The sequence below is a fragment of the Betta splendens genome, chromosome 15, assembly GCF_900634795.4.
Source record: "Betta splendens chromosome 15, fBetSpl5.4, whole genome shotgun sequence".
NCBI classification, from domain to species: domain Eukaryota; kingdom Metazoa; phylum Chordata; class Actinopteri; order Anabantiformes; family Osphronemidae; genus Betta; species Betta splendens.
The window spans coordinates 289,761-312,206 of NC_040895.2; the positions used below are offsets into that span (position 1 = coordinate 289,761).

General features: G+C 39.4%; 1 protein-coding gene across 3 annotated transcripts in view; it reads right to left on the reverse strand.

The window, feature by feature from the left end:
* The window catches only part of birc6 (baculoviral IAP repeat containing 6), a 100,267-nt gene extending 80,795 nt beyond the window's left edge, over positions 1-19,472 (reverse strand). For 2 of the 3 annotated variants that reach the window (XM_029127536.3, XM_055502776.1), the window contains exons 1-10: positions 19,021-19,472; positions 17,281-17,462; positions 16,807-16,944; positions 14,556-14,749; positions 8,428-8,539; positions 8,077-8,159; positions 7,731-7,956; positions 7,465-7,634; positions 7,149-7,204; positions 5,340-6,992 (exon numbers count right to left, since the gene is read on the reverse strand). In XM_029127536.3, the coding sequence (XP_028983369.1) occupies positions 5,340-6,992; positions 7,149-7,204; positions 7,465-7,634; positions 7,731-7,956; positions 8,077-8,159; positions 8,428-8,539; positions 14,556-14,749; positions 16,807-16,944; positions 17,281-17,462; positions 19,021-19,231 (3,025 nt within the window). In that variant the 5' untranslated portion in view covers positions 19,232-19,472. The remainder of the gene's footprint in view (positions 1-5,339; positions 6,993-7,148; positions 7,205-7,464; positions 7,635-7,730; positions 7,957-8,076; positions 8,160-8,427; positions 8,540-14,555; positions 14,750-16,806; positions 16,945-17,280; positions 17,463-19,020) is intronic. The other variant, XM_029127535.3, reaches the window with a different exon arrangement.
* Positions 19,473-22,446: the final 2,974 nt, after the last annotated feature.

Sequence of the window (22,446 nt, forward strand, 5' to 3'; positions counted from 1 at the left end):
TTCCCTTTGCAGTACATGCAGAATGAGTGACCTAATCCAAATCATCTGGTTTCATCATGGATGACAACTAGTCCACAGCTGCCTCTTGGCTCAAAACTATTTCTGGCATCAAATAAAAAAAAATACTAGAAAAAAAGATATTTTCAAAGTAAATATAGGATTTCATTTTTTTATAAAGATAATATAATAATATGCATATATTTGATATGTTTTTAATTTGAACTAGAAAAAGTAATTTCTCGAGAAATTACGTGGGAGAGCTGATCTGCTGCCGCAACGATGACAAACGCTGATTAAGCTGCTGACGTCAAAAAGTTGACTACGGCAAAACGATGAAAACGATGAAAACGAGAAAACGTTGACAAAGATTAAAACGATGACAAAAGATGGCGATTAAAAAGATGATGATTAAAAAGATGACCAAGGTCATACTATGACAATATTAAAGAGATGACAATGATTCAAAAGTTGACCAAGGTTAAAAGATGTCAAAGATTAAAAGGTTGACCAATGTGCATTGTTGACAATCATAAATAAGCTGACTATCTTTTTGATTTGAAGAAAGTATTTGTAAATAATTACCTAACTGTGTAATATTTTAATAACTAGTAGAAATTTACCAGTCAGAAACAAAAATCTTGCCATTTAGATAATAAATTACATTGGTGCTTTTATTTTGAAAGGATTTAGAGGTTGTGTGTGGGCGATTACTAAAACTATAGTCATTAGATAGTCATAATTTATCATTCAATAGCAAGAATAGCCCTATTAAAGCAAAAGATTTAGATTTAGCCCTTTCAGAATAAAAGCACCCTAATAAGTTTGAGTGGCTATTTACTGAACTCTAAAGTAGTCCCATTAACAATTGGTAAGTATTCAGAACCACAAATTTTTTTAATCAATCTTGCCATTAAAGGTAATAAATTGTAACTGGTGCTTTTATTTTGAAATGATTTAGAGGAAATGTGTGGGGGTAATAGCGTAACTGTCAATTAGTCTTTAATTACCCATTCAAAGGCAAAAACAGTGCAGTTAAAGCTAATAATTGGCATTGGTGCTTTTATTTTGAAAGGATGTAGAGGAAGCACGTGTGGGTAATTACTAAACTGTTAATCTATCTTTAAATAGTCATAATTACCCATCTAAAAGTTGAAATATTGCTATTAAAGCTAATTATTTGGCTTGGTGCATTTATTTTGAAAGGATTTAGAGGAAGTGTGTGCTTAATTACTACACAATCCAATAGTGTAGTTGAGTAATCAGTAATAAGCATGGAACTGCTGTCTACACTGAGCATCAGCAGTTTGACCTGTCAGTGAAATCTGCAGCTGCGCCGTCGCCATGGAGACGAAAGGCGGGAAAATCGGGCTCACTCTGCTCTGTAAAAGCAGAGTTTCACCCTGTATAAACAGGCTTGTTCCAGCTAAACCATGATAGTTATCACAAAAATTATTTCATTTTACGAGTCCCAAGGCTTCAATGAGCAAATGGTGTGAATTTTATATTTGAGGATAAAAGCTTGTAGCCACAGGGGCAATTTCAAAATATGTCTCCTCTGTTTTTCTCCCCAGACGTCTGCCGAAAATTATCATTAGAGTCTATGGGAGAATTTCGGGATCTCTCTGCGCTTTGAGGTTGATAGCGACTAAAGTATAGGTCTGAGGGTATATCCAGACACATCATTAGAAAGAAGACAATTATGACTACGATTTAGTGAAATTATTACGTTGATAGAGTAGAAATTGTGGCTGTAGTGACGAGTTAGAGACAGAAGTTCTGTCTTAAAAAAGCGCACCTTGTCACTGTAGCTGTGACATCACGCACTCTAACTGACCCAATACACACTAATGGAAAAGCTGAAAATTTAACAAATACCACACGATATTTAAACGCTCACAAGTCGAAAACTATAAAAGATACGAGGACGCTGATTTACACGGAGAACGTTGAAAGATGATAGACGCTTTTGACCTTGAAATGACGTTTCTACGCCAAAGTATGACGATGATAGACGCTGATGAAAAGAGGCAAGTTGACAAAAAGTTGAACGATGATTCCCATAGACGACCATTATAAAAAAACGACGAAAAACGTTGAATAACGTTAAAAGTTGAAAAGCTGAAAACGTGAAAAGTAATAGCCCCCATCTCCTAAAGACGACACACGTTTAGAAAGTTGAACGGCGATTCTACGACGAAGCGTTGAGACGATGAAAGCGACCGAAAAACGGGGCGAAATAATAAGAAGAAGAAGAAAAAAAAGAGCGAAGATATCAATAGTGTGAGAGCTGTTCAGCTCTCCCACTAATAATAAAGAGCGAAGATCTCAATAGTGTGAGAGCTGTTCAGCTCTCCCACTAATAATAAAGAGCGAAGATCTCAATAGTGTGAGAGCTGTTCAGCTCTCCCACTAATTATACACAAAAACAGACAAAAATAATTTAACCAACTAAAAGAAAGTGTTATTTTACACTTTTCTTTATAAACCGCTCCCATAACAAAAATGCAACTAGCAAAAAAAAAAAAAAAAATATTGAGTAAGTGAAAAATTATTATTAACACATCTCAGTCACTAAAAAGTCTTACAAAACAACACAGTAAATCAGCAGCCAAAACAATACTGGAAGACATGCTATACCTGAAAGCAAAAACATTTATAACTAGAAAAAGTAAATACGAGGGAGAGATGCTGCTACTTTAATGCCAAACGCTGATTAAGCTGCTGATGTAAAAAAGTTGACTACGACAATACAATGAAAACAACAAAACTCTGACAACGATGACAGCCATTAAAAAGATAACCAAGGTAAAAAGTAGACAAAGATTAAAATATTGACCAAAGTGCATCGTGGACAATCATGAAAAAGCTAACTAGCCTTTTAATTTGAAAGGATTTGAAGGAAGTATTTGTAATTAACAGCTTAACTGTGTAGTAGTTAAATAACTAGTCATAATTAACCAGTCAGAACCAAAAATACAATATAAATTATAGATAAATTACATTGGTGCTTTTATTTTGAAAAGGATTTAGAGGTTGTGTGAGTGATTACTAAACTATAAAAATAAAAAGTAGTCAGAATTTATCATCATTCCAAAAGGAAAACATAGGCTATTAAAGCAAAAGATTTAGATTAAGATTTCAAAATAAAAGCACCAAAGTAAGTGTGTGGTTATTTGCTGAACTGTAAAATAGTTTTATTAACTATCTGTAATTATTCAGTCAGAACCAGAAATTGCAATGGTGATTTCATTTTGAAAGGAATTAGAGAAAGCGTGTGGGGGTAATTACTTAACTGTCAATTAGTCTTAAAATAGCCATAATTAGCATTCAAAAGGCAAAAACAGTGCAGTTAAAACAAATAACTTGCATTGGTGTTTTTATTTTGAAAGGACTTAGGGGGAGCATGTGTGGGTATTTACTAAACTGTTAATCTTTACCATGCAAAAGCAAAGATATTGCTATTAAAGCTAATTATTTGGCTTGGTGCTTTTAGTTTGAAAGGATTTAAAGGAAGTGTGTGCTTAATTACTACACAGTTGTACTTGACTAATCAGTAATAGGCATGAAACTGCTGCACTGAGCATCAGGAGTTTAGAAGAAAGAAATTAAAAGAGAAAATTATCTTTTTTTTGGGGGGGAAATTCAGTCAGTCATATATATATATATATATATATATATATCTATCTATCTCGCAGGATAGCTCAATCGGTAAAGTTCCCGGTTCGAATCCCCGTTAGGGCGAATAGGCATCCAGTGTGGGTCCTTGGGCAAGACCCTTCAAGCTACCGCCTACCTCATATCATGAGAGACAATGAACCACATGAGATATATATATATATAAAGCTTGATTAATGAAAACATTCTTGGCAAATGCTTTCGCTTTAGGAGGTCTGACGTCATATATATAGGTCTGATGACTTAGCCAGACTCATCAATAGAAGTCAAACTGTTACTGAGCTCAATCACTGATCTACTGCAGCTGCACTGTTGTCCAAAGGCAGGAAACTAGTAAAGCTTAATTGCACCCCTGCTTAACAGCCTTATTACAGCAAAACCATAAGGATTATCAAAAGATTATTTCATGTTATGAGACCCAAGGCTTAATGAGCAACTGATGTGAGTTTTATGTTTGAGGAATAACAATTGTGGCCACAGTCGCGATTTAAAAATGCCAGTATTCTGCGTTTGTTACCAGAAGTCAGCAAAACATTTGCAAAGCTGAAAGTGGACAAAGCTGAAGAGGATTTGAAAGGCTTTCTCCATCCATTTCAATGGGGCAAAAAAGTTGAAAAAAGCTTAATATTTAAAAAAATTTAAAAACAAAATGAAAGAAATTAATATTAAAAATAATAGACTGGTTACGCGCAGACAGAAGAACTATAATATACTAAAGAAAATGGCCGGTGCGAAAAACAATATTCGTATGATTTGTAAATGATTGTAAATAATTATGTGTCTCAATCACAGAATTACTGGCTATAAATTATACACCTCACCACAGAGTAACTGCTTCTTATGGGAGTATGAAGGGGTGAAACATACGTTTGTAAAAACTATGCCCAACCTTCTCTAGTGTAGCTTCAGAGTCTAATGCATTTAGTTAACCAAATCTTTAACATAACAATTTAAACCATTTATAATGAAATTATCATGTTAGTTATATGTCCCGCTACAAAAATAACCATGTCTAACTATGAAAGCAACCAAAGATACTGTAAGTTTATATGTAAGTAATTAGAATTTATAAAGACTATTTTGCAAAGCTGCTTAGTGGTGTAATGTTTGTATAAATGTACAAAATGATATAAATAGAAAATGTCTCCTTATATTTTATTTTCTTTATTTTAGCATATTTGAAAATACCTGGATGGGGGGAGTGGCCACCAAGAATGCAATGATCAGACTGGTCTAAGTATTAACAACTCCTTGTTAGTATGCCATCTGATAAGAGAAACTAGTGACTGAGCCTTTACAGGAGGCTGTAGATATTAGTCGTGTAGAGCCTCATGTGGACTTGAAAACTTGCAAGTTCATTAGCTGTTTTTAGTCAATTTAATATATAGGATATCCAAGATTTTTATTATAATAGATATCTGAAACCAGGACATCTGTAAAATCACTGCTTAATCCCTTATTTAGATTTTATGTAACACACCTCTGGATTTCGTAACTCCTTCCGGCTTATCCCGTCAGGGGTCGCCACAGCAAATAATTTGCATGAATTTATTTGGCAAGTTTTTATGCCGGATGCCCTTCCTGACACAACCACTCATTGTATCTGCAAAGGAGGATTCCTCTAATTCATCAACAGGAAACAAGTCCAGATATAAAACACTCACCTTTGGTGCAGGCACAAAGACGGTCAGTCCCAGAGCAATATGTAATTGATACAAAGGGGTCCGTTTCCTCTGCTGACCCTTCCTTTCTAGGCGGCTCCACCTTTGCTAGCACGTCTAGTGTGGACAGGTCTAAAATCATAATGTACCCAGCTTGTGTGGTCACAACTAGGTGGCCCAAACCTGCCACTTCTGATCGTTTAGACTCTTTGTGGCTGGGGGCAGAAGTGGCGGAGTTGGCAACAGTAGCATTGCTGCTGGCTGTGGCTGTTTCAGATGTAGTCCCAATATCAGAGCCTGTAGTTCCTTCAAGGACTGTCTGGATTCCAGACCCACTTTTTGAACCCGATAAGAGAGCCTCCTCAGGAGTCTCTTCGCTGTCATCCTCCCTGCTATCTAGCACATCTGAAGGAAGTAATATGAGAGAGGTGATGGCGTCACAAGGGTCCCAGATCTGTTGCATCTTTACAGGCTCCTCATCCAAAGTGACAATACGGGTAGAATAGTTGAGCTTGTAAAGTGCAAGATAACCCCCTCCTCTACCAGCACTTGACCTCTGCTTGTCCTGGTCTCCTGGGGGAAGGATAAGGGGGGTCTGAGCTGCTGATACCCCTGAATGGCCCTCTACTCCATTTGCCACAGGGTATAAGGGGTCTGCTTTATGCTGGCTACAGAAAACAGAATGCAGACGATTGATATTGTTGAGAGCCTCCACTTTGTTTGTAGCCGTAAGAGATTCATTTACACATGGCTGCAATACAACTAGAAGGTGCACACCATCCCAGCAAGGTGTAATGGAGTCCACATAAAGGTTTTCATCTTCCAACTGTTTGGGCAACCTCAAACACTGCACCAGTGATCCAGGCCGGGACGGAGTAGATATAGTTCCTGCTGACAGAGTGCTCCATTTGTCCATATGACTATCCAGCCCTGCAAAATTAGTTGCTGCATCAGCAAACTGCTGAATGTAGGTTATTGGTGGATCCTGAAGAAGCAGCTGCTCATGGGTGTCAAATTCCATTTCTATGATCTGTGGCACAGTAAAACCTTCCTCGTGAAGATTCTTGCTCATCAGGTTGTTCATTTGAGCAAACACTTGTCCTGAAGACTTGTCATCCACTTCTTTGATACTGTAAAGCAGCAGCACAGGTAAAGTCCTGCGTACACCCTGCAAGGAAGATAGGCTTGGAGGCTGAGAATGTGTTAAACCAGAGAAGGTCTGATCCTGGCCTGCTGTTGTGGCGTTGCAGGTCTCCATCTCCATGAGACCATAGTCCTGTACAGACCCAGGATGGAACAGCTCTGGGCAATGAGTCCTAAGAGGACCATCTGTGGCCCTGCATGTGGCAGCTGGTGATGTGGATAGGGGTCCAGCTACTGGGGTGCTGGATGCTGAGCGGTAGCTGAGCAGGCCTCCTGCAAGCAGGCAGGGAAAGGGAATGTTGTGGTGGTCCAGGACTTTGTCCTTTGCTTTAGCCTGACTGTGAGCCTTTGCTTGATTTAGTGATGGATTAGCTCCCAGCTCCTCCAGGTCTTTGACTGTGTCCTCCAGCACACTGGCCACCACCTCCCACTGAAGCTTCTCTGGCTGTTGGAGCACACTCAGAGCTGTAAGCCCGAGGCTAATGTCCATGCCCTCCCACTGAGATGGCTGACCTGAAAAAGGAACCAAGCCGGAAAGCCATAAGTAATAAGGATACTTACAATATGCATTTGCTTAACTTTAGATATGGTTCATGCACAAATGAAAAACAAAGACACCACCAAACCCAAGACTAGGTAACTGTAAATAAACAATTAAAAGTTTTATACCTGTTACTGACTCTGATCGGGAATGCTCACTGTCTGAATCCTCCAACTGGTCATCACTGGAAAACAGAAATAAAATATGGCTAACAATATAAATCCTGAAAACAATTGTCTGTTGTAATTATGACTATTTGTTGTGCCTTGCCAAAAAATAAAGAAATAAAAAATGTCAAATTACAACCATTAACCTACATTATTTTACAAAGATTGCATGTGACAGAACTGGACTACTTAATAGTCAGTAAATAAAACGTATTGCATTTATGTAGAAATTGAAGGGGTGTGAATATTTTTGCAAAGCACTGCAAATGTGTTTCACCTATCTCCCTCTAGCTTGGGTATGTCAGAGCATGATGATGACTCTTCTAGCCAGGTCAAAGTTGGTCTTCGAGATTCTGTGAGCATTTGCTGGCTCTGCTCACCACCAGTCAGAATCAGCTGCCTCAAGATAGCCGGGTCATACGGGTTTATGTCAAACTTCAAATGCACCTATTTGTCACACAAATATACAGGCTTTAATTATAGCTCAGTTTGGATGAAAGATGGATTATTCTGCTTGATTCATTCATAGCTCAATTATCTGACCTTCATTATTTTAGAAACATCCCAGATGCATACTTTGCCCCTCTTGGTGGCAGCCGCCAGGAATTGGGGGCAGCTACCAAAACCAAAGCAGGCAATCTTGTCTGAACTGTCAGGGCTGTTGGGAAACTGGGCAGGACTAGTAGCCAGTGTCACTGACAATGGGACATTTTGTGTGTGCTCACCCTTCACAAATGGGCAATTAGGAGAATGACGCTCGTGTTCAGACCTGAGGTATAGTAGAGAAAAACTGAGCATTATATGCAACAAAAAAAATTTCAACCTGTCGCTACAAATTTTTTTTTTACATTTAGCAAGTAGATCAAAGTCGGTAATGATGCCCACTCACCACGGCTCATCTGTAGGTTCCCAACATACCAAACATACACTGCAGGTGAAACACATCGCTCTGTCATCGCCTGTTGAGGCAGGCTATGGAGAGACAGCATGGTCATAAGAACTTACATACACCTGTTCAGTAATATCCTGTAACGTCCCACTGTAGTCTCGATAATCCTGGGTTTATATAGCAGGTGTACATAAATAGAAATTACTAATATAAAAACTTGTCTGCTAAGGGTAATAATAAAATGCATGATTAATTTAAGTAACCTTTGACTCTGACCCCTCAGCTTTAAAAGTTACATAACACCACACATTGTGTTAGACAGAAAAACATTATGTATGTCTTTGAAAGTACCTGGTGGTAAAATCCTGCTTGAGCCATTGGATCAGGTTGAGCCCACCTGTACCCAGCATGAGGCCATGATGTAAATGTCTCTCTCCTGTTGGCTTCACTGTACATTAAAGATCTGTAAAGAACAACATTTGTCTTGATACTAAAGTAGGTTGTGTCACCGTACCTTATTCTTAAACATATTTAACTTATTTAACTTAACACATATTTTCATTTTATCAGTAATTAAGTCTGCAACTAAGCCACAATCTCTCAACCACACAGACTATTAGCTCTTCTTATTTCACTGTGTTTGTGTGTATGTGTATACTTGTATAGAAGTGAGAACCAAAAAAACTTATTATCCGACGAAAGTGTTGGGGGAACTGTTATTAACAGAATCATTATTAAGGTTCCACATTTAAACAAAAGGAAGTACTGTGCCTAAACCAGGCGCCAGGCTGGGAAGGCATACCTGGCTCCCCCGCTGAGACGTCTGGACTCCCCGCTGATACAAGCAACAAACGGCAGAGGAACTTGGATGTCAGCCATCCTAATTGGACCACATAATGGGACGGGCGTGACCGAAAACACGGTTACACGGTAACAATAAAAAGCTGCCATGACCAAAGACTCTCCCTTGTTCTCTGCAGACCATTGCCCTCTCTCTCCGGCACGATCACCGCAACGCATACCTGGACCGTACCGCAACAGCGCAAGCACACGCACGCAACGCCAGATCTTCTCACCAGGATTGAGCAGTAAGGCAGAGGCATTCTTTAAAGTCTGAGCAGAGTAGAACTCTTAGGGAATCAGTAATTGCTTTATTGTTGTGTTTTCCACGATCCACGATTTCCACGATCATGTGAATATAACACTGTTATAGCTCTGCGTGAATCTAAGAGGCGCACATTGAAGTGTTGTAATCTGTGATTTTGGTAGCTTAAGCTTGCTTGATTGTGGTACTGTGCTGTTGCTCTATTTCTGCTGTGACCACACCAAGCGCACGATTCAATCACTGCGCGCTTCCGCAATCATCCGAATATATCGCTGAATATAGTCCCACGTGTTTGTGAGACTACATAGCCTTAATTACGCAAGTTACACTTCACATTGCTTTACACGCTTTACACCATCTTACCACGCACCTAAAGAGGGTCTCTCTCTCTCATATAGCTCACTGGATAGCTCAGGTAAAGTCGCAGGACTTGTATACGGGTGGTCCTCGGTTCGAATCCCCGTTAGGTCAAATAAGCATCCAGTGCATACCTCATAATGATGAGAGACAATGAACCACATGAGATACCGGCTCAGACAAGGTCAGAGTCAGGTGTTGGGGAACCGAAGCACCTTGACGAGAAGTTGGCTACTGGAACAAGAAAGAAATGGCTAGATGCCATTCTGTTGGAATGCTACTACTCAAGTAACCCTAGTCAGAGGAGTTACATGCAAAGAATGTGGGAATGGGAATGGAGAAACCCACATTCAAGACTGCGGCGAAGCAACTAGTAGCTCAGTGTTCTAACATCCACAAACGGCAACTTGAGATTGACAAGGTACAACACAAATGCTACGGCAAGGGGGAGCCAGGACGCCAGGTCAGAGGGGAGGTTTCACCATCTCCCCAACCGTAAATTGGGTACGAAGATACGCTGACCTGAAAGATAAGATCATGGCGAGATTGAACAGGCAACCCGAACCCCACTACAACGACTAAGTGAAGTACCATCAGAAAGTCTCATAGAAGATGTGAATGCAGTATTGAGAGCGATCCCTACCACAACAATCACAGAAACCAATGAGCTGATATACGCTTCAGCATCAGTGATCCTAGAGGTGCTTGGCTATAAGAGCAACCATGGGAGCCATGAGAAACAATACCCACCTGTGAGCAAAATCAAGGCAGCTCAAAGGGAAGTGAGCCAAATAACAGAGGCGCAGAGAGGTGCAATGAAAAGACCGATGCCCAAGAGGTACAGCCAGATGCCCATACCTGAAGCCCTCGAAACTGCCAAGCAAAGGCTACAAGCCTTGGCCAGCCGCCTAAAGAGATACACCAGAGACAACGAAGCCAGACGAATAAACCGGCTGTTCGCAACACAACCTGCGAAAGTGTACTCTGAATGGCAGGGTAATAACAGCAGAGCAGACCCACCAAGGCTGTTAACCAACGTTAACAAGTGTAATAATCATCTACAGAAGTCGTCGATCGTAACAGTCTATGATTGGATGCCACGACTCATCACTCCAGAAGTTTCAAGTCGCTGTAGATCTGCTAAGGTCATTTAGATCCGTGATGTCACCGCTGACAGCAGAATTCGCTGTGGTAAGTTTAGTTTTAGGTACTCAAGGATAGATTTTACACCATTTGCTAAAATTTAGTATATTACGTGATTACGCTCACAGTTTCGCCTGGAAGTCTTTTCTTTCTGTGACCATTTTTCATTGAGCATCTGGGATGAAAGTAATTTCCCCTCGAGAATCAATAAAGTATTTCTATTATATTCTATACTTACAGCACCTCTGTTACTCACTTCATTGTTTTAAAGCAGCATGAGGGATCTGTTGGATTCTTCTCAGTGAAACAAACCTCTAACGTGCACTACAGGCACTAAAAGTCTGGCAAAACAACAAACAAAGCACCACAGACAAATTTACTCTGACAGACTCGTACCTCCGCCAGAAAACAATGCCTGAACAACGGTTCAACTAACATGAAGTCTAGTGAGTAAGAACATGCATTATCCCACTGTCTGATTGGGTAGTCTTTTCTGTTAGATACTGTATGTTCCAGACTATAAGCCGCTACATTTTCCCCAAGCTTTGATTCCTGCGTCTTAAGCAATGGTGCAGCTAATTTGTGGATTTTTACTGGCTCACAAGCTTCATGCCACTGAACAGGGCTGAGATGTTTACACCGTGCCAATCCAAATGAAAGCTGTTGAGGCTTGCGTGTTGTATGCACCCTTAGCCATTCTTTTACATTACCATTGAGCCTCTTCAGTGTGCTCTTGCTCCAGGTTTTAGGTTACAGCTCTGTTCTGTATGTGATTGACTTGCTGACAGCATCAGATGGACAGAGCCGACAGAGAAGATTCTTCTTTCTGCCTTAAATTTGGCTAGTGCGCCAAAAAGAGATTTTTAAAACGTTTTTCGTATTCTTACAGGCAAACCATGCAGGAGTTGCTGTGCTTAACAAAAGCCAAAACAAATCACCACCTTAAAAAAGGCAGGAGACTGGGAGCAGCTCCCTCCGCTACAAGGAAAACATCAACAAAACAGCGGAAGACAGAGAGATAAAGTGTTTGACGAAGTAAATATGAGGCTGTTTAATTCTGACACTAAAGAAAACAACTTTAGTGGTTTTAATGGGCAAAAGGCAGCAGTAGATAGCGGTTAATTACTTTTGTGGTATGCTGCTGTTCTTTTATTCTTTTTTTATTATTTTTTTTTTAACTAGCCATGTTACAGGCACTGTACGATAAAACTGACTTTGCAGTATATATGCAATTAAAAGTCACAAAAAAATCTCTGTAACGACTTTCTGTGTGTTGTAAATATCCCCTGTTACAACATGGACTCATGCGGCTTATAAACCGGTGCAGCCAATAAATGAAAGAATTTTTTTTAATATTAAAATCTGGTGGGAGCAGCTTCAAAAAAGGGTAACTAACATTAGCATTAAGTTAACCACTATCCACTTTGGGTTTGGGAAAACTGTAAGAAGTGGCAAATGTTGTTTAAACGAGCATGACCTGTCATGACCTTCTCCTAAAATTCAAACCTAACCCCTAACAAAAAATCAACTTTTGACTAGTTCTGATATTTCAGTTCTTTATTTGTGATGTTACACTCTTTGGTACTTTATACATAGTATATTGTATGTTATTACAATGGGGGCTTCTGTTTATTATATTCAATTGAGTGACGCATGAGAAACCATGTTCCACTGTCTTTTATAACCTTTATAACCTTTAAAATAAAGTAGAACAAGAGTACATTTGTTTTGAGTGTCTTTTGTTTTTTATGATTTCTGGGGTTAATGTTTAATGATTTTAATTTAATTTTAAAATAGTGATAAAATGTTGGTTTGACTTAACTACGTTATTCCATGGCTTCACTTAGTATTTTAATATTATAAAATTTTTTCAGTTTAATCAATTAGGTTATTATTACACTGAAGGGTAAACTTATAAATGAAGTAGTCTAGCAGATAAATTAATAAAAGATTTTGAGTAAAATGAAGTTTTTATTCTTTTGGCATGACACATCACCTTTACAGTAACAATATGGCACACTTGAATTATAGTGACATCTGATTTGAAGAAATACGCTTGGTGGCTCACTGATCAAATGTTACTGCAAACAGGTCAGCAAAACTTAATAAGTGTCAAACTAAAACAAGCTGATCTGACTGGTGACGATTTGCGCTTATTCCAATGATAATCACGAGTAATTAACAAAGTAACTTCTGCAGTTCAAAGGTGTTATTCAAGGAGGGTTTGGTAAATATTGTGGTTTTCTACTGAACTTTCAGCGAGGGTGAGAGTACATTATCTTATGAATGTGCCTGTCCATGGGGGAAGAAGTGTGAGCAGAAACACTGTGTAGCAAAGGTTCACCACCTACTGCAGGGTGACAAAATCAAGCACAAATCAAAGTCGGCAAATTACCAGCTGAACTCAGTGTAAGTAAATAAAAGTAAGACTGTGCGGACACATGGTGCTAGAAATCTGTGTTCACATTTTGGCAGCAGGGAAAATGGCTCAGATTTCCTTGCAGCATCTGATTCTCCCACCGTAATAAGTCAGTTTTAAAAGCCCTAAATACAGCCGACCTGGTGTATTGACACTCCCTCATCCCTGCAGTGAAAAAAGGAGGGTGCTGTATGTGTGCCTAATTAGGGTTGAAGAGCCCCATAGCCTAAAGCAGGGGTCTCAGACACCAGCCCCGATAGTGTGTGGCCCCCGCCTTAAAATGAAAGTTTAATGTTAGTGCGGCCTCGAGTTTGAGGGCCGCACACTTACTGTGTGCGGAGCTGAACGAACCTACCAATCACAGTGGGGTATATGGCTCTTAGGTGCGGGACATCGGCCGGGCTTGACACAAGCAGTGAAACATTTTCCAATGAGTTAAAATTGCTATGGAGTGTTGTCTTTTGTGCCAGGCTGGCTGCCTCGTTTCGTTCCGGTGTGCTGCGTTCACAACACCTGTCCATCGGCAATAACAGTCCGCGGTAACCCGGGCCAATTATAGGGCCGCACCGTTATTTTTAGGTGATTAGGTTTTTTTATTTGCCTTACATAATTAAAATATATATATATATATTTTTTTTTCTCTATATGATGTAAAAGTAGTCAAAGCAAACAACATCTGCATTAACAGCTCACCACTGCTCAGCAGATATTTCACCAGCTGTGTGATGCCATTGAGAATGCTGGTTTGCCCTTTGAAGAGCTTTGTTGGAATAACAACCGATGGAGCGCCATTAATGACAGGGAGGAAAAATGGACTGGTGGCACTTGTTAAAAAAAAAAAAAAAAACTGGAAGAGGAGGGTGTGGAGGAAGCTATTGCTCTGCACTGCATTATCCATTAGCAAGCCCTTTGCAGCAAATGCTTGAAGTTTGACAATAGATGTGTTTTGGTAAAGGAAATGCGACAACCAAATCAGATCCAGGGGCTTTAAAGATCAAAGTTTCCGTGCTTTTTAGAGGAAATGGATTCAGAATATGGGGATGTACATGTATTTAGGAAAGTTTTTGGGTTGAAAGCAGAAGTGAAAGCCTTTATAGTGATCCCAAATGGCTCATAGACTTAGCTTTTCTTGTTGATATAACACATGAGCTAGATGTACTGAATTTGAATCAGATTTGAGATGAATGGACTAAGCCTTTCTTGTGGAAAACCTGATGCGGCCCAGCCTCACCCAGACTCTGCCTCCAGCAGCCCCCAGGTAAATAGAGTGTGAGACCCCTGGCCGAAAGGAAAAGCTCCTCTACTGTATGTCTCTGTTTTGGCCTATAGAAGCATTTAACACATGGAAGTGTGTCACTGGTTAGTGTGAAAACAAGTGGCAAGAAAAAAAGCAAATGTATAAATGAAAGTTGTTGACATTTTTAACTGTAGTCATGATTTTAAGCGCTTGCTTACCGATCCACTGAACGTCCAGGGCCTACCCCAAGCTCGGGTCTAGCACTTGCCAAGAGGTAGGAGAGCCTATCCATGATGGACGAGGCCACAGACAAGGCAGCTATGTTCTGGTTGATCTTCTTCAGCTCATTAACAATGGCACTGGCCACCAGCTTCAGCACATGATAGGGAAGATGGAAGGTCACTGTCGCCCACTAAGAGAAGCAAGGAGACACAAACTATTGCATAAGAAAATATCCATTGCCTAAAGTAAAACACAATATGCATGTCACCTATATTGAGATGGGTGATTATTTTTCCACATATATTATGGCAATCAAATGTGTCCTACCATGCACTGGACCAAGACCAATTTACCTATTTCCCGAAGCAGTTGACCAAGAACGCCATTTCCACAGTTCTTTACTCTGCTCTGACTTACCTGGACAACCCTGATACTTGCGTCAGGATGCCGTTTGTTGGTATCAGCTCAGCTTTACCATTAGCCCTTCTAAGCTAATCTTGAAGCTGAGACATCTTGACATCAGCAAGCACTTGTGCAACTGGACCCTGGACTTCCTCACCAACCAATCACAGAACACCAAGAAGACAAATGAGATTTGGGGTTTCAGATGATCCGGCAGTCACACCCAGGCTACCATTCACATCAGATAAGCTGCTGTTAAGGAGGACTCAGCTTTAATTCCCTCCAAGTACACATCTGAGGTTTCACATGGTTTCTGAACTATTCCATCATAGCCAGGAACAACATTGTCTGCTTTTCTTGAGCAAACTCAAAAAGTAACCTCTGTCTCACATAACACTGAAGAAGTTCTCCTGCGGTGCCATTGAGAGCATCCTCACAAACTGTAGCTGCACTTCTTCACACCATAAAGCCCAACGGCTCATCAAAACCCAGCTCTCTTCTGCTTATAACGTTTGCTGAAAATGTTCTTAACAAAGGGCACACTTTTTCCAAGAAGGCAGACGAAACAGGTGCCTGAGAGCCTGGACAAACAGACTGAAGAACAGCTCCTTTGTCAGGACTGTCACTGAAAAACTGACCTCACTTATACACTGCCACCTTTACACATGTTTGCACTACTACAATTAAGTTGCACTACTGTACATTATATTGTACAGTATATACTGTACATACACTCATATGTATATTGCACTGCTTCCACATTAACCCATTTGTGCAGACAAAAACTAATGCACACATTCATACACCAATGACTATGCAACTTACTGTATTATGACACAGAAGGCAACTTGTGATTCAGTGTCTTGTCCAAGGCACATTTGATAGTCAGCAATGCCATAGCTTTAAAGATTCTTATTAATTAGGTTGGTACTATTAACTATTATAGTTCAGAAAAACAAGCCTAACACAAGCAGAACTGCTGAAACAATATAATGCATAAAAAAATATATAAACAAAATATAACTAAAAGCACAGCTAACTAAAAGGGTAAAGAAAAAGATGAATCAAACTTTACTCAGTACTGTAACAAACAGGATAGTGATACAGCATATGTAGAAGGTGCAGGACAGACTCTGAACTACTAACAAGAACTACTCTGCAGGGAACTACAGTATAATACTGCAATTTCAGTTAAATATTCAAACAAAAATCCACAAACCATTACATCTCCTGAGTAGGTGAATAAAGAGGCAACAGAGAACACAGCCTAAGCAACTTCTTTGTCTGCATGAATTGTGCCAGAAACTTAGTTCAAATAGTTCAAACGCATACACAACACACATTATAAAAGTTGGTGCCTTTAAAGTCTCTTAGACAATGCAGTGTTCATATTTAAACATAAAAACACTGCACAGCTATGCAAGATTTCTAAAACTTTGATTAAAAATACAGAAAATCTTTTAAAATTAATTTTAGGTCTTCATGTCAGTGTTAGTGCTCAGGTTATTAACAGTTACACAAGTATGTTACCTCCTTAACCCTAATGACAAGTAGAGCTATCAAAATGGCTGTGCTTAAAGGTTTACTTTACACTTCGACTCAGACAGTGTAAGACAGTAAAACGGCACTAGGGCCCGCGTGTTTTAGAAAGTTTTATTGCTGTGTTCATGACACATGTTCAAATTACAATGACTATAAAAGTAGTTCACACCTACTCTACATTTTAGAAATGAGTTTTTTTCTAACACGACATTACACATACAGAAAAATGTGGTTACTTCCAGGTGTCTGCAGCCAAAATGAGCTTAAACCTAAATTACATTTTTATTACACCATCACACTAACCTTCGCCACTTTGTGATTGGCTGCCGTCTCATGTGAGGTACTCTTCAGGCCTTCTTTGAGCTGGCTGATAAACTGTTCATAGCCCTCTATGTTGGATACGTCTATCTTTTCCTGACAGGCTGACAACATCTGCTGGGCCTGAAAGACACAAAATGTATAATATATATACACACACACACACCTATCCAGCAAGTGTAGTAATTGGATTTTTTTATTTTATTTTGCTCTACACTTATATATTGCTCCCGCATTTATCAGACTTAAGCTAAATGTAAGGTCTAGTATCTTAAAACTTATCTGACCTGAGTCTATAATAGGGTTACTACCAAGTATTCTGTAGAGGTCTGCACAGTTCTCATCTGTCAAATGACTAACAAAAACCTCAAAAAATTCCAGATCACAACAACAATATCTGTATTTTTTTCCAGTTGCTCAGAACTGCAAAACATGGTAACTGTGTACTACTCCTCTTACTTCTGTGACTGGCAGCTCCAGCTGAACCATATCCTCAGGTTTAGCCACAGGAGGCTGGAGAGCTGTGTCTAGGAGCAGGATACCATTTAGATCTTTTCTGCATCCTACTGCATAGTCATCCACAAAAAGCACCTTGTCCACTGCAGGGAAGTACTGACACCTCACACGCCCGCACGGTTTCGCTGGAAAACAAGAACAGAAGAGAACACAACACTCAATGTCAAAAGCTTGAGGAAGAAGCACATCCCCAATGACCACCAGAAATACACTGCCACCTTCAGTAATAATTAAAGAAATTTTCAAGCGGTTTGCTCCGTAAAATTGTAGGCAATATTAGAATAATTAGTGATAAGTAGATTCCTGGTATTTTCATACAAATGCATTATTGTTTTTTTTTTAGTTTTTTAAGATGTGGTCTGCTGGGGCAGCAGCATGAATGTAGCAGACAGTAACAGACTGGACAAACTGATCAGAAGGGCTGGTTCTGTTCTGGGGTGGAACTGGAGCCCCTACATGCTGTAGCTGAGAGGGATTAATAAAATTTTTTTGAATCTCAAAAAAAGCCCAAGTGCCAGAAAAACTCTACATGTGGTCTACAGTGGTCTACATCAAAACGATGAAAAATTTGTATAAACTATTTATAGGGTTTAACTGTTATAAAGATAAAAATTGAAACCATTATTTCTAGCTTCTTTAATATTAAATATAGATTAAAGCAGGTTATGCAGAGTACAAATGTAAGTTCTCACTAAAATATAATATCAACTTGGTGTACTTCTGTAGCAGAATATCGGGCCAAATAATGATACAGGAGACAATGGACAAACAACGTAAAACATAATCCATTAAAATCAGATGAGCAATACCATTTCAATAGCTATGATTTTAACACTATAAGACAAGGACGAGGATAGTGGGCCACTACTTTCAGGAAACACCCTTACAACTACATGAACAAAGAATGTGGTAGATTTTTAAAAGCCCAATGAAAAGTCAAAAGTTGTCGTTGTTGTCTTAACTAATACTTATAGAAGGCGCATGCTACGATGTGTAAACATGCCCATCAACCAGAACATAGTTACTTTTTTCCTTACTACATAATTTGAACATGTAGAGTCCTGTAAGTGTATTGTGTAAGGATATTCATGCTAGAATGCATCATCAGGGGATACTATTCTAATCAATAAAAAAAAACAAGCCTACACTACTAAATCTTTACATGTTCAAGTCAGTGTATAATCAACATAGATATGACCTATAACAGGGAGGCACGATAAAGCGGAGAGCCGCTAGCTTGTTTTGCGGCTGTAATTGAGATTGACACACTGTACTGCTACTTAAGCTATATGTAACTTTTGGTGTCAACAAACGGTATAAACAGATCTGATATCGACATCTTATATATTAGTCTGACCACCAAAGTAAAATATTCTATCAAGAGAGGTTACCCGGCTAACTGGCACTTTGCTAAGCTAACTATTGGGCTATTAGCTTACATGAGTAGATATGTCATTCTCCCGCCACCATAAGCATTAATAAACCACAGCAGTGAGTAATGAATATCTTAATTTGTCCACAGATGTCTGGCTAACAAAAGACTCTTAGTTTGACTAATTGTTGGTCCGATGTTTACGCTAGCTAACGGCGCAACTCTGCCTGTGTCGTGTTAAGCCTCTGTTGACAGACAGTCCAACCTAAAACTATTGGAGTCAGGGTTTGACGGGGAACACCGGCGCTTACCGTGCAAAGCCGAAGCCTGCAGAATCGCTCCTGAAGTGCCGTCAATCACTTTGATACTGCCGCGACTAGTAACGGCCAAGATAGCGTTAAGGGCCGGGTGGTACGAAAGGCTTCGCAGGCCCTCCTCGTCGCAACGCAGGCAGCCGTCTCTCAGTACAATCCAGTCTGAGCAGGTGGACGAGCCGGAGCCCGGCGAGGCCGCGGCCGCCATCTTTCCTTATGTTCCCTTCCTTTCTATGGTTTCTAAGAATCCAGTGATCCACGCAATACCACTAAATCCACGCGTTTAACCCCTAACTAACTTATCACTCTCCTGCCAATACCAATCCTTCAGCGGCTTCCTCTTCGCCCGTTACCGTAACTGAGGCTATTCACCATCCGCACTGAGAACTCAAGGCTAGGCTTGCTGTCAGTTACATGATAGGTAAACGAAGTTGGCGTAACTTTTGCCTACCTCCCGCGATAACACCAGGCGCAGACGAGAACAACCGAACTGATATGGAAAGCACAAGAACGCCAATGTTATATCTTTGACACAGAAATCAGCAAGTGCCCATTATACACAGCAGACCATTACCACAACTGATTTTATGCCTGCTGTCAATGCATGTTTGATAAAAACCCACACAGGCCAGAAGACTACATGTAGCCCAACCAACATTGTTGAAACTGCAGTTGTCAACACAACGCTTAGTTAGCACGGAAGTTAGCATCCGATTCGTATGTACAGAGAATGTTGACGGAAACTTTATACTCGGTCACACAACCACGTCGTCTCAGTTTTATTAAACTAATAATCCCGTGATGAAAGACGATGCACTGGACATTGTAAATGCACTCTTAAGTAGCCTATATAAATGTCAGTATGCTCTGTAAATGCCACAAAGACCTATTTCTTGTCCTATTCCTCCTCACTACTGGATCAGCTTAAAACGGGGTATAGCACGAAAGTACAGGTAGCAGTATGTTTTTTATGCAGTTTTAGATAACCTAACTATCCAACTAAGCACCATCACAAAGCAGCCAGAAATCTATGCACCTTTATATTTAAAATAAATATTTTACAGAAGTGTTCTTGCTCGCCCGTTTTACCAAAGATGCACTGGGAGCAGACTTGTGTGGACCTACAAAGCAAAATGTACCATCAGCCATTTCAGTTCAATTCAATTCAGTTTTATTTATATGGTGTCAAATCACAATAAGGTTGTGTCTCAAGGCACTTAACAAGGTAAGGTTTAAGACCTTACACAACTAAACCCAACTAAATCCAAAATACAGCAAGCCTTAACACAAATTGACAGCAACAGTGGAGTGCAAAAACTCCCTCTCTAATGAGGAAGAAACCTGCAGCAGAACCAGGCTGGATGTGGGCGGCCATCTGCCTCGGCCGGTTGGGGTGAGGGAAGAGAGAGAAACAGAAAAGCACAGCAACAACAAGCAACAACAGAGCATAGACAGGATGATTGGACCAGAGACTGGACAGAGGCAGGATGGTTGGACCAGAGACTGGACACATTAAAGAGATCACGATTAAAAAGATGACCATGCTGAAACGATGACAAGATTAAAAAGATGACAATGATTCAAAAGTTAACCGAGGTAAAAAGATGTCAAAGATTAAAAAGTTGACCAAGGAGCATTGTTGACATTAATGAAAAAGCTGACTAGCTTTTTAATTTGAAAGGATTTGAGGAAGTATTTGTAGTTAATTACCTGGTTTAATAAGTTAATAACTAGTTATAATTTACCAGTCAGAACCAAAAATCTTGCCATTTAAGGTAATAAATGACATTAGTCCTTTTATTTTTAAATGATTTAGAGGTTGTGTGTGAGTAATTACTAAACTATAAAATACTCGTTAAATGCTCATAATTTATCATTCAAAAGCAAAAACAGCCATATTAAAGCAAAAGCTTTACATTAAACCCTTTCAGAATAAAAGCACCATAATAAGTGTGTGTGTGTGGTTATTTACTGAACTATAAAATAGTCTCAGTAATGATTGGTAATTATTCAGTCAGAATCAGAAACTTAAAGCAAATAAATTGCATTTGTGCTTTTTTTTTTGAAAGGATTTACAGGAAACATGTGGGGGTAATAACGTAACTGTCAATTAGTCTTTAAATAGTCACAATTAACCATTCAAAGTAAAAAACAGTGCAGTTAAAGCTTATAAATTGCATTGGTGCTTTTTTATATAAAAATGACATAGGGGAAGCATGTGTGGGTAATTACTAAACTGGTAATCTATCTTTAAATAGTCATAATTACCCAGCCAAAAGCAGAAATATTGCTATTAAAGCTAAATATTTGGCTTGGTGCTTTATTTTGAAAGGATTTAAAGGAAGTGTGTGCTTAATTATTACAAAATCTAATAGTGTAGTTGACTAATCATTAATATGCATGGAATTGCTGTGTACTGTGAGCATCAGGAGTTTGACCTGTGAGTCAAAAGAAGCGAAAGGCGGGAAAATCAGGCTCACTCTGCTCTGAGACTCTCACCCTTGATAAATAGGCTTATTCCAGCAAAACCATAATAGTTATTACAAAAATATTTTCAATTTATGAATCCCAAGGCTTGCCTGAACAACTGGAGTTAAGTTTATGTTTGAGGTCAAAAGCTTGTAGCCACAGTTGCAATTTCAAAATATGTCTCCTCCTGTTTCTCTCCCCAGACATCTGCCAAAAATTATCATTAGTCTATGGGAGAAATTCAGCAATAGTATAGGTCTGAGGGTATAGCCAGACATATCATTAGAAAGAAGACAAGTATTACTACAATTAACTAAAAAAATGAAAATTGTGGCTGTAGTGATGAGTTAAAGACAGACGTTTAGTCTTAAAAGAGCGCGCCCTCTCACTCTAGCTGTGACATCACGCACTCTAGCTCACGCAATACACACTAATAGAAAAGCTGAAAATTTATCAAAAACCACCCGATGTTTAAACGCTCAAAAGTTGAAAAGTGTTGAATGTAAAAGGATGCAGATTCACACAGAGAACATTGAAAGATGATAGACGCTTCTGAAGTTAAAATGACGTTTCTACGCCAAAGTATGTGAATGACAGACGCTGATGAAAAGAGCCAAGTTGACAAAAAGTTGAACAATGATTCCCATAGACGACCATTATAAAGAAAACGACGGGAAAAGCTGAATAATGTTAAAAGTTGAACAGCTGAAAACATGAAAAACAATAGCCCCCATCTCCTAAAGAAGACACGTTTAGAAAGTTGAACAACGTTTCTATGATGAAAGTTAAGACGATCGAAAAACGGGGCGAAATACTAAGAAAAAAATAGATAAAGCATTTCCTTAGGAAAAGTGCACAGTGAATGCTTCCATGCTGAATGTATTGCTGAAGAACTGCTAAGAATAGCTGAAACATTTTAAACATATCTGAAAGTAGCTTAAGCACATACTGTAT